We start from the raw sequence: 16,921 nt of genomic DNA, 5'->3' as shown, positions 1-16,921 counted from the left end.
GGATCTCGGCTGGGAAGCCATGGGCCGCAGGTATGTGTCCAGGGTGGCGGCAGCGGGGCTTACTGTGGGGAGGTTTTTCACCTCTAGCTTCTTGGGTCCCTTCTTTGTCATTGCAGGCGATTTGGGTCACAATGGAGCGTATGATACCGCTATAACCGGGCAGTGCAGAGCGGAGCTCTCAGCTCATGCGACCGCTCACATCTCCTTCCGGTCACGCCCCCCCAGGTCGCTCTTAACCCCTTAGAGACCAAGCCTATTTGGACCTTAATGACCAGGCTCATTTTCAAAATCTGACCTGTCTCACTTTATGCGCTTATAGCTCAGTGATGCTTTAACGTATGCTAGCGATTCTGAGATAGTTTTTTCGTAACATATGGTGCTTTATGTTAGTGGCAAAATTTGGTCACTGTATTGTGTGTTTTTTGTGAAAAACATCAAAATATCATGAAAAATTTGAAAAATGTGCACTTTATGAACTTTGAAATTCTTTGCTTCTAAAAAAAGAAAGTCACATGACAAAAATTAGTTTGTAAGTCACATTATCAATATGTCCTCTATATTCTGGCTTCATTTCGTAAACATATTTCACTTTTTTAGGGTGTTACGGGGCTTAGAAATGTATCAGCAAACTATAAAATTTTCGTAAAATTTCCAAAACTTTTTTAAGGGACCAGTTCTTTTTTTAAGTTGATTTAGGAGGCTTGTATACTGGACACCCTCATAAGTGACCCCAATTGGAAACTAGACACCTTAAAGAATTAATCTAGGGGTATAATGAGCATTTTAACCCTACAGTGCCTGGAGGAAAGTATTCACAATTAGGCCCAAAAAAATGGAAAATAGAAATTTTCCAAAAATATATTTGTTAAGATTAAAGTATCTCATTTTCATAATAAGCATGAGAGAAAAAGCACCCAAATATATGTAACGCAGGTTCTTCTGAGTATAACGGTACCCCATACGTGGGCATAAACCACTGTATGGGCACACAGCAGGCCTCAGAAGGAAGGGAGCGCCAATTAGCATTTTCAGTGCAGATTTTTCTGAAGAAGTTTCAGAGCGCCAGGTGCGTTTGTAGTGCCCCTGTAGTGTCAGAAGAATACAACCCCCCCCCCCCAAAAGTCACCCCATTTTGGAAAGTAAACCCCTCAAAGAATACATCTTGGGGTGTGGTGACCATCTTGACCCCACAGGTATTAAAGGAAAGTATTCAAAAGAAGACAGTAAAAATGAAAAAATCGAATTTTTCCAATAATATGTTTGTTTAGTTTGAAATTTCTCAATTTCACAAGGAAAGGGGGAGAAAACTCACCCCAATATATGTAACGCAGGTTCTTCTGAATAGAACGGTACCCCATATGTGGGCGTAAACCACTGTGTGGGCACACAGCAGGCCTCAGAAGGAAGGGAGCGCCAATTAGCATTTTCAGTGCATGATTTTTCTGAAGAAGTTTCTGAGCGCCAGGTGCGTTTGCAGTGCCCCTGTAATGTCTGCAGAATAGAACCCCCCCCAAAAGTCACCCCATTTAGGAAAGTGCACCCCTCAAAGAATTCATCTTGGGGTGTGGTGAGCATTTTGACCCCACAGGTATTGGAGTAAAGTATTCAAAACTAGACAGTAAAAAAGAAAAAAAATTGAATTTTTCCAATAACATGTTTGTTTAGTTTGAAATTTTTCAATTTCACTAGGAACAGGGGAGAAAAAGCACCCCAACATTTGTAACGGAGCTTCTCCTGAGTACAATGGTACCCCATATGTGGGCATAAACCACTGTATGGGCACACGGCAGGGCTCAGAAGAGAAGGAGTGTCATTTTAGTTACAGGCAATATGTGGGTATTTAGTGGTTAACTGGTTAATCTGTAGAGGGGCGCCATCAAACTCTATATCTCTCAGTTATCTCGCCTTTGCCATTATAGCCTCTTTAATGCAGTAGTCAGTAACACAGTAGATAATGTCACGTGGCAAGGAGGATGCGTTTCTAGGTCGTAAGGCCCGATGAGCTCTATCCAGTTGTATTTTGTGACTTGAAGGGGCGCCCAGGATCTGGTTAAATATAGCTTCTACTGTGCATTTTATATCGGCATCCCTGGTGGCTTCAGGTAGGCCCCTGATGCGTATATTGTGCCTGCGACCTTTATTATCCAGGTCCTCCAGATGTCGCTGATATTCCCCCATTATTGTTTGCTGCACCGAAATAGTAGTATGAAGGTCACTTATGTACTTGCGTGTGTTATCGTGATCGTCCTCCACCATTTCAATTCTCCGTCTCATGGATTGTATATCTTGGCGGACTGCGGCAATTTCAGCCTTACAGGTCTCTCTCACTTCAGTGATAAGCACCCGAAAGTCCTCCTTAGTAGGTAGATTATGCAAGAACTGAGACCAAGGGGGTGCAGGCAAGGTGGTAGTGTCCTCTCTGTCTGAGGTGGTAAAAAAGAAAAAATTTTTAATTTTTCCAATAACATGTTTGTTTAGTTTGAAATTTTTCAATTTTACTAGGAACAGGGGAGAAAAAGCACCCCAACATTTGTAACGGAGCTTCTCCTGAGTACAATGGTACCCCATATGTGGGCATAAACCACTGTATGGGCACACAGCAGGGCTCAGAAGAGAAGGAGTGTCATATTAGTTACAGGCAATATGTGGGTGTTTACTGGTTATCTGGGGTGGTAATGGACAATCTCGGGGTGTTTACTGGCTATCTGAGGTTGCGACAGGCAATCTGGTGTGGTTATGGGCAATCTGGGGTGGTTACGAGCAGTCTGTGCCAATCTGGGTTGGTTACGGGCAATCTGGGGTGGTTACCGGCAATCTGGGGGTGTTTACTGGCTATATGTGGTGGTTACGGCAATCTGGGGGTGTTCACAGGCTATCTGGGGTGGTGACGGGCAATCTTGGGGTTTATACTGGCTATATGGGGTGGTTACGGGCAATCTGGGGGTGTTCAATGGCTATCTGGGGTGATGACGGGCAATCTGGGGGTGTTTACTGGCTATATGGGGTGGTTACGGGCAATCTGGGGGTGTTTACTGGCTATCTGGGGGTGTTTACTGGCTATCTGGGGTGGTGACGGGCAATCTGGTGGTGTTAACTGGCTATCTGGGGTGGCGATGGGCAAAATGGGGTGGTGATGGGCAAACTGGGGAGGCGACGGGCAATGTGGGGAGGCGACGGGCAATCTGGGGAGGCGACGGGCAATCTGGGGAGGCGAAGGGCAATCTGGGGAGGGGACAGGCAATCTGGGGAGGGGACAGGCAATCTGGGGAGGTGACGGCCAATCTGGGGAGGTTGCGAGCAATCTGGGGTGGTTGCGAGCAATCTGGGGTGGTTACAGGCAATTTGGGGTAGCTATGGGCAGTCTGAGGCAATCTGCGGTGGTTATGGGCGGTCTGCGATGGTTACGGGCTGTCTGCGATGGTTACGGGCTGTCTGGGATGGTTACGGGCTGTCTGGGATGGTTACTGGCTGTCTGGGATGGCTACGGGCTGTCTGGGATGGCTACGGGCTGTCTGGGATGGCTACGGGCTATCTAGGGGGGGGGTTACAGGCAATCTGTGGAGGTGACGAGCAATCTGGGATGGTGATGGGCAATCTGGGGTGGTTACAGGCAATCTGGGGAGGTGATGGGCAATCTGGGGTGGTTACAGGTAATCTGGGGTGGTTACAGGTAATCTGGGGAGGTGATGGGCAATCTGGGGTGGTTACAGGTAATCCGGGGCTGTTGACTTTGACAGGGGTAAAAAAGTGTTGGCACCATTTGGAACAAGCGATCAGTGGTATATAGTATATACCGCTAATCGCTTATACTGGAACCACACTGCGTGGTCCCCGATCATTGCCCCATGCTCTCCGCCACCTCCGGTGGTGGAGAGAATAGAGCTTTGATCATTTTTAGGAATCCATCACTGTGAACAGAGTCTGTTCACAGTGATGGCGGCGGCCATCTTGGATCAGATGGCCGCCCAGGGAGGGGAGGGTCCGTGACCAGATCACTTGGGTTAATTCTGGGGACATGGGGGGAGGGGACATGTTTTCATCTCCTCTCACTGTGGATTCACGGTGAGAAGAGATGAAAGCGTTCAGCTGCGCTGGCAATGTCTGTTACCGGTGGCCGCCGTTATACTGGTAATAACAGCGATCGCCGTGAGGAGACAGGCCGGGACTGAGCCCACACTCTGCCCCAACCCCTCAGCTACCTCCGGTAGGTGAGAGGGGGGGCTGCGGGCATTACCGGCGCCGCTGCACTATTCTGCACCATCACCATAAAGAGCTGATGGCAGCAGTATAGAGCCCATTAGTGATCGGCGTAAAAATCCGTAACGGCGGTCACTAATAACATAATACATGTATTCTCTGGGTCACTACGGTTACGGCTATACCACATTTGTATAGGTTTTCTTTAACTATTACCACTTTGGCGCAATAGAAACTATCCTCCTAGCAAAAACCCACAAAAACTGTTGCCGCATTGCAAGATCCATAGCGTTGTTATTTTTTGCGGGAAGATCTCTAGTTTCTATTGATACCAAGCTTTATATGTATCTGACTTTTTGATCTCTTTTATGATGTATTTTCTAAAGTGAACTACAGCTATTCTTGTACTGTTTTTTTTTTTATTTTTTTTTTACAGCGTGTGTCGTGCAGTATAATTATTGATATAGTTTTATAGATTGGGTCGTTACGGACGTAACGATACCAAATATGTATAGGATTTGTGTTTTTGATCACTTTTATGTAATGTTTTATAGTGTATGGGAAATGTAATGCATTTTTATTATTGGGGGGGGGGGGGCTTGGGGGGGCTGTGTTGTGTTTGGTGCACATTTTTTTCCATTTTTTTTTTACTTTTACACTAGTGTACATTACTGTACCTAATGTACTGCAATGTATTGTATCATGCCTCATGCTGACAGGCAATAGCAACGGCTACCCCTGTCAGCATGAGGCATCTCCATGGTGACCCTGGGGGCCTTCATTAGGTCCCGGATCACCATGGAGACCACCAGGACACCGGACGGCACCGCGGGACATCACGATCGCGTAAGTGACCCACGGCGCCAACCGGAACCCGTTAGATGCCGCTGTCATGCTTTGACAGCAGCATTTAACAGGTTAAACTGCTTGGAGCGGAGAATCCTCCGCTCCGGGCAGTTTCAGGGGGGGTCAGCTGTCACACTGACCGCTGATCTCCTGCTCTGCTGCCGCCGCCGGGCGGCAATTTATTCCGATGCGTCCGTTGTTAAAAGGCGTACGCATCGGAATAAAGCCTATTAGTGGCCGCCTTTAAAATATGTGCGGCAGTCACTAAGGTGTTAAAGGGACCCATTTCGCTTTTAAAGGGACCCATTTAGCACTTAAAGGGACCCAGGTCGCTATTAATGGGACCCAGGTCGCTCTTAAAGGGACCCATTTTGCTCTTAAAGGGACATAGTTCGCTCTTAAAGGGACCCAGGTTGCTCTTAAAGGGACCCAGGTCGCTCCTAAAGGGACCCAGGTTGCTCTTAAAGAGACCCAGGTCGCTCTTAAAGGGACCCAGGTCGCTCTTAAAGGGACATATTTTGCTCTTAAAGGGACCCAGGTCGCTCTTAAAGAGACCCAGGTTGCTCTTAAAGGGACACAGGTCACTCCTAAAGGTACTCCTTTCGCACTTAAAGGGACCCAGGTCGCTCTTAAAGGGACATATTTTGCTCTTAAAGGGACCCAGGTCGCTCTTAAAGTGACATACTGTATTTCGCTCTTAAAAGGGACCCAGGTCGCTCTTAAAGGGACCCAGGTCGCTCTTAAAGGGACCCAGGTCGCTCTTAAAGGGACCCAGGTCGCTCTTAAAGGGACCCAGGTCGCACTTAAAGTGACATACTGTATTTTGCTCTTAAAAGGGACCCAGGTCGCTCTTAAAGGGACACAGGTCGCTCTTAAAGGTACTCATTTCGCTCTTAAAAGGACCCATTTTGCTCTTAAAGGGACCCAGGTCGCTCTTAGAAGGACCCAGGTCGCTCTTAAAGGGACCCAGGTCGCTCTTAAAAGGGACCCAGGTCGCTCTTAAAGGGACCCAGGTCGCTCTTAAAGGGACCCAGGTCGCTCTTAAAGGGACCCAGGTCGCTCTTAAAGGCACCCAGGTCGCTCTTAAAGGGACCCATGTCGCTCTTAAAGGTACTAATTTCGCTTTTAAAGGGACCCTTTTCGCTCTTAAAGGGACCCAGGTCGCTCTTAAAGGGACATATTTTGCTCTTAAAGGGACCCAGGTCGCTCTTAAAGTGACATATTTCGCTCTGAAAGGGACCCAGGTTGCTCCTAAAGGGACCAATTTCACTCTTAAAGGGACCCATTTCGCTCTTAAAGGGACTCGGGTCGCTCTTAATGGGACCCATTTTGCTCTTAAAGGGACCCAGGTCGCTCTTAAAGGGACCCAGGTCGCTCTTAAAGTGACATACTGTATTTCGCTCTTAAAGGGACCCAGGTCGCTCTTAAAGGGACCCAGGTCGCTCTTAAAGGGACCCAGGTCGCACTTAAAGTGACATACTGTATTTTGCTCTTAAAAGGGACCCAGGTCGCTCTTAAAGGGACCCATTTTGCTCTTAAAGGGACCCAGGTCGCTCTTAAAGTGACATACTGTATTTTGCTCTTAAAAGGGACCCAGGTCGCTCTTAAAGGGACCCATTTTGCTCTTAAAGGGACCCAGGTCGCTCTTAGAAGGACCCAGGTCGCTCTTAAAAGGGACCCAGGTCGCTCTTAAAAGGGACCCAGGTCACTCTTAAAGGGACCCAGGTCGAGCTTAAAGGCACCCAGGTCGCTCTTAAAGGGACCCATGTCGCTCTTAAAGGTACTAATTTCGCTTTTAAAGGGACCCTTTTCGCTCTTAAAGGGACCCTTTTCGCTCTTAACCCCTTGCCGCAAAATGACGTTTGGGGAACGTCATGTAAAGTAGGTACTTAATGCAACATGACGTTCCCCAAACGTCATGTTGTTCCTGCCTCCCCCCGCAGCCCGTAAGTGAGATTGGGCAGCGGGAGGAGGCAGTATCACACCACATCCTCCCGCTGCCTCTGCCCGGAGGGGAGCCGCGCTCCCCCCGGGCAGTTAACCCCATAAACGCCGCGGTCGATGCGACCGCAGCGTCTATGGGGGAGATGTGGTGTTCGCCGCTGATCGGGCGGCGGGAGGAGGCTGCAGGACGTTGCCTCCTCCCGCCGCCACTGTCACAGTGTCCCCTGGCCCCCCTTCCCCGGCCGCCGGTACCGGAGATCGCCGATATCAACATTATCCGGGCAATCGCCGGTACGGGCGCCGCCGACAGCTTTCATCTCCCCCCACCGTGGATTCACGGTGGGGGGAGATGAAAATGTAATAATCAGACCCCAGATCAGCCCCCCTAGTGCCCCGATCACTAACCCGCTCCCTCCCCGGGCGGCCATCAGATCCAAGATGGCCGCCCCCATCCCTGCGAATAAACGATGTTTGTTCGCAGGGATGGAAATGAAAGAATGTTCAAAGCCCCATGCTCTCCGCCACCGGAGGTAGCGGAGAGCATGGGGCAGTGATCGGGGACCCCCCTGTGGGGTCCCGGAACAGGCGATCGGCGGTATATACTATATACCGCCGATCGCCTGTTCCCAGTGCTGCCGGCACTTTTTATCCCCTGTCACCATAAATCATTGGTGACAGGGGATAAAAAGTGTCACCGTGCCCCCCCCCAAGTCGCCCCCCACCCCCCCAGTCACCCCCGTCCCCCAGTCACCCGCCCTTCCCATTATACGTTACCTGATCCTGGAGCTCCTTCCTCTTCGGTGTCCTGGCTGCTTCTGATGTGCGCATGTGCGCCAGAAGCATCCAGCTCTGAAAATTTAAAGTGACAGAGACCAATTTGGTCTCTGTCACTAAACTATGATTACTGTGATAGAAAATATCACAGTAATCATAGTAATACAGTGAAAATGAATGGATAAAGTACAAAAAGTGAAAAACACACAAAAAAAAAACACACACACTTTTTATTATAGTAATAATTGCAGTTTACTCCCAAATTACCCCTAACCCCCCCAGATTACCCGTAACCACCGCACGTTGCCCATAACCGCCCCAGGTTGGCCGAAATCACGCCAGATTGCACGTAACCACCACACATTGCCTGTAACAACCGCACGTTGCCCGTAACAACCGCACATTGCCCGTAACCACCGCACGTTGCCCATAACCGCCCCAGGTTGGCCGAAATCACACCAGATTGCACGTAACCACCACACATTGCCTGTAACAACCGCACATTGCCCGTAACCACCGCACGTTGCCCGTAATCATGCCAGATTGCCCGTAACAACCACACGTTGCCCCTAACCACCGCACGTTGCCCCTAACCACTCCAGGTTGCATGTAATCACAACAGATTACCCGTAACCACCCCAGGTTGCCCGTAATCACGCCAGATTACACTTAACCACCGCACATTGCCCGTAACAACCACACATTGCCCATAACCACCGCACGTTGCCCCTAACAACCGCACGTTGCCCGTAACAACCGCACGTTGCCCGTAACAACCGCACGTTGCCCATAACCACCGCACGTTGCCCGTAACCACCGCACGTTGCCCGTAACCACCTCACGTTGCCCGTAATCATGCCAGATTGCCCGTAACAACCACACGTTGCCTCTAACCACCCCAGGTTGCATGTAATCACAACAGATTACCCGTAACCACCCCAGGTTGCCCATAATCACGCCAGATTACACTTAACCACCGCATGTTGCCCGTAACCACCGCACGTTGCCGATAACCACCGCACATTGTCCGTAACCACCGCACGTTGCCCGTAATCACGCCAGATTGCACGTAACCACCGCACGTTGCCCCTAACCGCCCCAGGTTGCCTGTAATCACACCAGATTACCCGTAACCACTGCACGTTGCCCCTAATCGCCCCAGGTTGCCCGTAATCACGCCAGATTACACGTAACCACCGCACGTTGCCACTGACGGCCGCACATTGCCACTGACGGCCGCACGTTGCCACTGACGGCCGCACGTTGCCACTGACGGCCGCATGTTGCCACTGACGGCCGCACGTTGCCTCTAACCACCCCAAATTGCCAAAGACCCCCTCCAGATTGCCGTAACCAACCCAAATTACATATAAGCACTTCAGTTTATCCGTAACCAACCCAGATTGTCCGTAACCACCCCACGTTGGCCGTAACCACAGCAGGTTACCTGTAACCACCCTAGATTGTCTGTAACCACCGCAGATTACCCATAACCACCTCCAGATTACCCGTAACCACCTCCAGATTACCCGTAACCACCCCACATTACCTGTAATCTAATTTTTTTATTGTATTTTAGTAACTGCGCTATTCTAATAACTGTTTCTAGCTGCGGTTTTGCTCCAGCAAATTGGCGCTCCTTGCCTTCTGAGCCCGTCTGTGTGCCCATACAGTGGTTTATGCCCACATATGGGGTACTGTTCTACTCAGGAGAACCTGCGTTACAGATTTTGGGGTACGTTTTCTTTCCTGTTCCTCGTGAAATTTAGAAATTTCCAACTAAAGGAACATATTACTGGAAAAATTCGAGTTTTTCATTTTTACTGTCTACTTTTGAATACTTTCCTCTAATACCTGTGGGGTCAAAATGGTCACCACACCCCAAGATAAATTCTTTGAGGGGTGTACTTTCCAAAATGGGGTGACTTATGGCGAGATTTTACTACGCTGGCACTACAGGTGCACTAAAAAATGCACCTGGCGCTCAGAAACTTCTTCAGCAAAATCTGCACTGAAAATGCTAATTGGCGCTCCCTTCCTTCTGATCCCTGCTGTGTGCCCATACAGTGGTTTATACCCACATATGCGGTACCGTTCTACTCACGAGAACCTGCGTTATAAATTTTTGGGTACATTTTCTCCCCTGTTCCTCGTGAAATTGAGAAATTTCCAACTAAACGAACATATTATTGGAAAAATTCTAGTTTTTCAATTTTACTGTCTTATTTTGAATACTTTCCTCTAATACCTGTGGGGTCAAAATGGTCAACACACCCAAAGATGAATTCCTTGAGGGGTGTACTTTCCAAAATGGGGTGACTTATGGGGGGTTTCTCGTCTGCGGACACTACAGGGGAGCTGCAAACGCACCTGGCGCTCAGAAACTTCTTCAGAAAAATCTGCATTGAAAAAGCTAATAGGCGCTCCTTCCCTTCTGAGCCCAGCTGTGTGGCCATACAGTGGTTTACGCCCACATATGGGGTACCGTTGTATTCAGGAGAACCTGCGTTACAAATTTTGGGGTACTTTTTTTCTCTTGTTCCTCGTGAAATTGAGAAATTTCAAACTAAACAAACATATTATTGGAAAATTTCGTGTTTTTTCCTTTTTACTGTCTAATTCTGAATACTTTCCTCTAATACCTGTGGGGTCAAAGTGCTCATCCTACCCAAAGATGAATTCTTTGAGGGGTGTAGTTTCGAAAATGGGGTGACTTTTGGGGGGATTCTATTCTGCGGACACTACAGGGGCTCTGCAAACGCACCTGGCGCTCAGAAACTTCTTCAGCAAAATCTGCATTAAAAAAGCCAATTGTCGCTCCCTTCCTTCTGAGCCCTGCTGTGTGCCCATACAGTGGTTTACGCCCACATATGGGGTACCGTTGTATTCAGGAAAACCTGCGTTACAAATTTTGGCATGCTTTTTTTCTCATGTTCCTTTTGAAAATGAGAAACTTTAATCTAAACGTTTATATTATTTGAAAATTTAAATTTTCGATTTTTTTACGGCCTAATTGTGAATACTTTCCTCCAGCCCCTGTAGGGTTAAAATGCTCATTATCCCCCTAGATTAATTCTTTAAGGTGTCTAGTTTCCAAAATGGGGTCACTTATGGGGGTTTCCAGTATACAAGCCTTCTAAATCCATTTAAAAAAAGAACTGGTCCCTAAAAAAAATCAGTTTTGGAAATTTTCACAAAATGTGATAATTTGCTAATAAATTTCTAAGCCCAGTAACACCCTAAAAAAGTAAAATATGTTTCCAAAATTATGCCAGAATAAAGAGGACATATTGGTAATGTGATTTAGCAACTAATTTATGTGCTATGACTTGCTTTTTTAGAAGCAGAGAATTTCAGAAGTTCATAAAATGCTAAATTTTCAAATTTTTCATGATATTTTGATGTTTTTCACAAAAAATACACAAAGTAGTGACCAAATTTTGCTACTAATATAAAGTGCCATATGTGACGAAAAAACAATCTCAGAATCGCTAGCATACGTTACAGCATCACTGAGCTATAAGCGCATAAAGTGAGACAGGTCAGATTTTGAAAAATGAGCCTGGTCATTAAGGCCAAAACAGGCTTTAGAGGCAAGGGGTTAAAGGGACCCAGGTCGCTCTTAAAGGGACATATTTTGCTCTTAAAGGGACCCAGGTCGCTCTTAAAGTGACATATTTCGCTCTGAAAGGGGCCCAGGTTGCTCCTAAAGGGACCAATTTCACTCTTAAAGGGACCCATTTCGCTCTTAAAGGGACTCAGGTCGCTCTTAATGGGACCCATTTTGCTCTTAAAGGGACCCAGCTCGCTCTTAAAGGGACCCAGGTCGCTCTTAAAGTGACATACTGTATTTCGCTCTTAAAAGGGACCCAGGTCGCTCTTAAAGGGACATATTTTGCTCTTAAAGGGACCCAGGTCGCTCTTAAAGGGACCCAGGTCGCTCTTAAAGGGACCCAGGTCGCACTTAAAGTGACATACTGTATTTTGCTCTTAAAAGGGACCCAGGTCGCTCTTAAAGGGACACAGGTTGCTCTTAAAGGTACTCATTTTGCTCTTAAAGGGACCCAGGTCGCTCTTAAAAGGACCCATTTTGCTCTTTAAGGGACCCAGGTCGCTCTTAGAAGGACCCAGGTCGCTCTTAAAGGGACCCAGGTCGCTCTTAAAAGGGACCCAGGTCGCTCTTAAAGGGACCCAGGTAGCTCTTAACGGGACCCAGGTCGCTCTTAAAGGCACCCAGGTCGCTCTTACTAATTTCGCTTTTAAAGGGACCCTTTTCGCTCTTAAAGGGACCCAGGTCGCTCTTAAAGGGACCCAGGTTGCTCTTAAAGGGACATATTTTGCTCTTAAAGGAACCCAGGTTGCTCCTAAAGGGACCAATTTCACTCTTAAAGGGACCCATTTCGCTCTTAATGGAACCCATTTTGCTCTTAAAGGGACTTATTTCGCTCTTAAAGGGACCCAGGTTGCTCTTAAAGGGATCCAGGTTGCTCTTAAAGGGACCCAGGTTGCTCCTAAAGGGACACAGGTCGCTCTTAAAGGTACTCATTTCGCACTTAAAGGGACCCGGGTCGCTCTTAAAGGGACCTGGGTCGCTCTTAAAGGGACCCGGGTCGCTCTTAAAGGGACCCATTTAGAGTGACTTGGGTCACTTTTAGAGCGACTTGGGTACCCTCCCTTTAAGAGCGGCTTTGGTACCGTCCCTTTAAGAGCGGCTTGGGTACCGTCCCTTTAAGAGCGGCTTGGGTACCGTCTCTTTAAGAGCGGCTTGGGTACTGTCCCTGTAAGAGCAACTTATGTAATTCCCCTTACACAGCGACTTGGGTACCGTCCCTTTAAAAGGGAATTGGGTACGAGCGGCTTTTGTACCGTCTCTTTAAGAGCGGCTTGGGTACCCTCCCTTTAAGAGCGGCTTGGGTACCGTCCCTTTAAAATCGGCTTGTGTACCGTCTCTTTAAGAGAAGCTTGTGTACCATCCCTTTGAAAGCGGCTTGGGTACCATCCCTTTAAGAGCGGCTTGGGTACCGTCTCTTTAAGGGCGGCTTGTGTACCGTCCCTTTAAAAGCGGCTTGGGTATTATTCCTTTAAGAGCGGCTTGGGTACCGTCTCTTTAAGAGCGGCTTGTGTACTGTTCCTGCTACATGCCTGCCTCAGCTCTGCTATTTTACTGACTAACCTCTGCTATTTATAATGGTAAAGATGATTGCTCGGTTACCATGACAATCTTACTCATGTCAGTGAGACAAAATCGTTAAGGACCTTCCATATATTACATCTTCTATTGGCCAATAGTGGACATGTGACTGTGGATGTTGTGAGAAATTGCCTGACAAGACTTTAGAGTTCCTATTGGCTGCTATATTTTTCAGCTATTTGCATATGTGCTGTGATTAGCTGTCAGCAGTTAGAGTGTGGCCATTATTTTCAATGGGCCATTATTTTCTATGGGAAATTAGGGGTCTTTAAACGTAAATTTCTTAAAAACGACAAATCCGATCGAAAAATAGCACACCTCACACCGCCGTGGGCTTTGAAACGCAGTTTGAACGGAGTCTGTGCGCAAAGCGGTTCGAGCTGTATTAAGCGCAGAAAAATTGCTGGAAGAAGAAGAAAAAGAAGAAGAAGAAACTGAAGAAGAAGAATATAGATTACAATATAGTGCTTTTCAAGCACTATAATGATTATATTATTGAAAATTGCCTGGGATAATGGGAAATACATTTGATATTATTCTATCAATCCCTTTATTTCATAGTTGTCTAGAAGGCCTAGTTGGAAGGAATCCACATGCAAATTGTGTCATACTGATGATATCTGGTATTAAATGTTCTCAAAATATTTATTTGTGGAGTTTTAACATTTTTTCTTTCTTGATTGAGATTGCCAGAAGTGTATGCAGTTCAAGGGCAGATCCCAGAGGAAGAAACATTATTGTCAGAGTGATTTTGGTAAGCATGATATTTCAGATCAAATCGCCACAATGAACAAGGATCATAATGTATTTGAAAACAATTTGATCATGTAAAAGGCTAATGAAAATTATTGTAAATACGGTGGTGCTTGAAAGAAAGAATTTGACCTAAACATGCATCAGACCTTCAAACAGTCGACAAAAAGAGGCAAATCAAACCATATTAGACTTAGTAATTTATTAAGGCTATGTTCACACTGCGTATGAGTCCGTCCGTAGTTCGTACGCCGCCATACATGTGCGGCTGAAACTACGGGTGTGGGAGAAATCGACATGCGGCCGGATGTGTACGAACTGCGAACATACGCCTGTAGTACATTTATGCTTCCCTAGCTTGATTCGAAGCGATCTGAAACAGGTCATTTACTTGGGACTCTTCGCCCAGCCCAATAAAACTCACAGAACCTTTTGGATCAAAAAATCAAGTTCAATTTGGCTGAAATAAGTAATCCGTACAGGACTGCAAGGAAATCCACGGCCGTGAGTTGGAACATTTCCGTCCTCAAACAATGGTCATTTTTCATGGCGCCGCATACGATCCAGCTGTAAGCTCATACGTAGTGTGCATTGTGCGGGCGTATATCGTATACTTTCAAGCGAACGCATCAACCTCAAAACTATGTGCGTATATTCGCGGTTCGCACTACGAACGGACTCATACGCAGTGTGAACATAGCCTACAGATGATCCAGTTATACATAACTGATGCAAAAAGTATGTAAACTTTATGTGAATCAGGCTGTGACGTTGCAGCTAGGAGTGCCGGGTATGTGACTTAGCCGGTTTCCAGCTGAAGATGACATCTGATAGCTGTCAACAGGAACTAAGAGCAGCATAATGGAGGCACGAGGAGGCGTGAGTTTACTTGTTTATTATTTTTCCGCACTCCCCTGCCATTTACAGCCATAGTTCTATACCAGGGTTTCTTAAATTGTGAGGCACAGCAGGGTCCCTATCTGTGCTTCAAAGCAGGGACTACAGTAATGATGACAGCACTGGATCTGGATGATGTCATGATCACATGACCATGATCTCCCAGGTCCTTAAAGGGGTTATCCAGCGCTAAAAAAACATGGCCACTTTCCCCCTACTGTTGTCTCCAGTTTGGGTGGGGTTTTGAAACTCCGTTTCATTGAAGTAAATGGAGCTTAATTGCAAACTGCACCTGAACTGGAGACAACATTAGGGGGAAAAGTGGCCATGTTTTTGTAGCGCTGGATAACCCCTTTAAACTAGTGGGCAGTGTAGCTGCTGAAGAACCTCCAACCTCAGCGGTAATGTATAAGCGGTTTGTGTTTGTTGGTAGGGACAAGGACAAGAAAGAGTAGCTGCCACAGATAGAAGAGGAGGTGAAGAAGGGAGCCAGTGCTGCTGTGTGTATTTGTATATGTGTCTGCCTGCCTGTTTCTATGTGTGCTGCCTGTGTGTGTGTGCGCGCGCGCGTGTGTGTGCAAACTGCCTGGTTAGTCACCCCATGTAATAAGGGCTTAACACTAACATACATTACAATAGGCATTAGGGGAGGTCAGTACTGCCAAGTACTGCATGCAGCAGTGCTATTGATATGTAATTGTGCTGAGGACTTTTGCAGCCCTGCAGTTGCCAACACAGACATTTTCTTTAATAAAATTATATTACAACATTAAATAACTTTATGGAAGAAATGTAAAAAAAAATAAATTTTTACTTGCTTAAAAAAACACTGCTTTCCACTGCATTCTGTAAAACACAGTTGTGGTGGTATTATGTTTTGGGCCTGTTGTGCTGCGAGTCACAACTGCTTGCCTTCATTGATAGAATAATGAATTCTGAATTATACCAGTAAATTCTACAGGAAATGTTAGGACATCTGTGTTTGAGCTGAATCTCAAGAGAACGTGGTTCTGGAGGGCCGACAATGACCCTAAACACACACAACGTTCTGCCAAAGAATGGTTAAAGAGGAATTAATTGAAGTAGTTATTCAGGCTTAGAAAAACATGGCCACTTTTTTTCCTGCAACAGCACAACTCTTGTCCCCAGTTTCGGTGTAGTTTTCGTAGCTTACTTATGGTGCGTTTACACAGACAGATTTATCTGACAGATTTCTGAAGCCAAAGCCAGGAACAGACAATAAACAGAGAACAGGTCTTAAAGGAAAGACTGATTTCTCCTCTTTTCAGATCCATTCCTGACTTTGGCTTCAAGAATCTGTCATATAAATCTGTCTGTGTAAACGCACCATTAGTGAATGGAGCTTAGAGTTGTGCTGTTTCTGGAAGACAATTTTTTTAAGCTTGGAAGACTAACTGCTTTAGGCTAGTTTCACACATAAAGGAATTGCAGCGGATTTCACGCTGTAAGATCGCAGCGAAATCCGCTATGATTCCCGTCACTGGCAGTTTCAATAGAATAACATACTCATAGCGGAATTTTCATTCTGCTGTGAGTATGTTAACGCAGCCCCCCACCTTAACCCCTTAACGACATCGGGCGTAAACTTACGCCCTCGCGCCCTGGTACTTGGCGCATCAGGGCGTAAATTTACGCCCGATGTTTCCCCGATCGCTGCGTGTTCACACACAGCGGTCGGGGAAGATGGCCTGCTATAAATCATAGCAGGCCATCTTAGCTTCACGGCACGGGGGGTGGTTAACACCCCCCGTGCTTACGATCGCCGCTATAGGCTGATCAATTCAGATCAGCCAATAGCGGCGATCGGAACCTTTCCGGGTCATCGGCGACCCGATGACCCGGAAAAAAATGGCGGTCGGTGCTGTCCGAGGACGGCACCGACCGCCATTACTGTAAAAAGTAATGGTGATCGCCGTGCCACCGGCCCGATCGCCGTGAACGCCCGGCCGGCCGTTCACGGCGATCGGGCCGGTGGCACGGCGATCAGAGTCCCACAAAATAGTAAATACCTGCCCTGGACCCCTCAGCTAGGTAGCCGAGGGGTCCAGAGCAGGTATTTGTACATTACTCACCTGTCCCGGGCTCCTGATCGGCGTTTTCCGGGTTCGCGGCATCCTCGTCTTCGTTCGGGTCTTCGGCTTCTTCCGTGACGTCACGTTCGGCTTCTCTCGGCTATTTTCGGCTCCAGCGTCGGCTCTTTCCGTATTTTGCGCTCTGCTGCCCTCTAGCGGCTGATATGTGTAATACACTTATCAGCAGCTACAGGGATGTTCAGAATGTAGAAATTTTTTTTTTTCA

The 16,921-nt window shown here is 47.1% G+C and overlaps 1 protein-coding gene across 4 annotated transcripts in view; it reads left to right on the top strand.

Annotated features, from left to right (window-relative positions):
- The window catches only part of ADAMTSL5 (ADAMTS like 5), a 145,401-nt gene that overhangs the window by 110,201 nt on the left and 18,279 nt on the right, over positions 1–16,921 (top strand). For 3 of the 4 annotated variants that reach the window (XM_069962462.1, XM_069962463.1, XM_069962460.1), the window contains one exon: positions 13,638–13,706. In XM_069962462.1, coding sequence (XP_069818563.1) covers positions 13,638–13,706 — 69 coding nt within the window. The remainder of the gene's footprint in view (positions 1–13,637; positions 13,707–16,921) is intronic. The other variant, XM_069962465.1, reaches the window with a different exon arrangement.

The sequence above is a fragment of the Dendropsophus ebraccatus genome, chromosome 3, assembly GCF_027789765.1.
Source record: "Dendropsophus ebraccatus isolate aDenEbr1 chromosome 3, aDenEbr1.pat, whole genome shotgun sequence".
Classification (NCBI taxonomy): Eukaryota; Metazoa; Chordata; class Amphibia; order Anura; family Hylidae; genus Dendropsophus; species Dendropsophus ebraccatus.
Note: the sequence above shows the minus strand (reverse complement) of the source record. Positions and strands in the feature narration are given on the sequence as shown.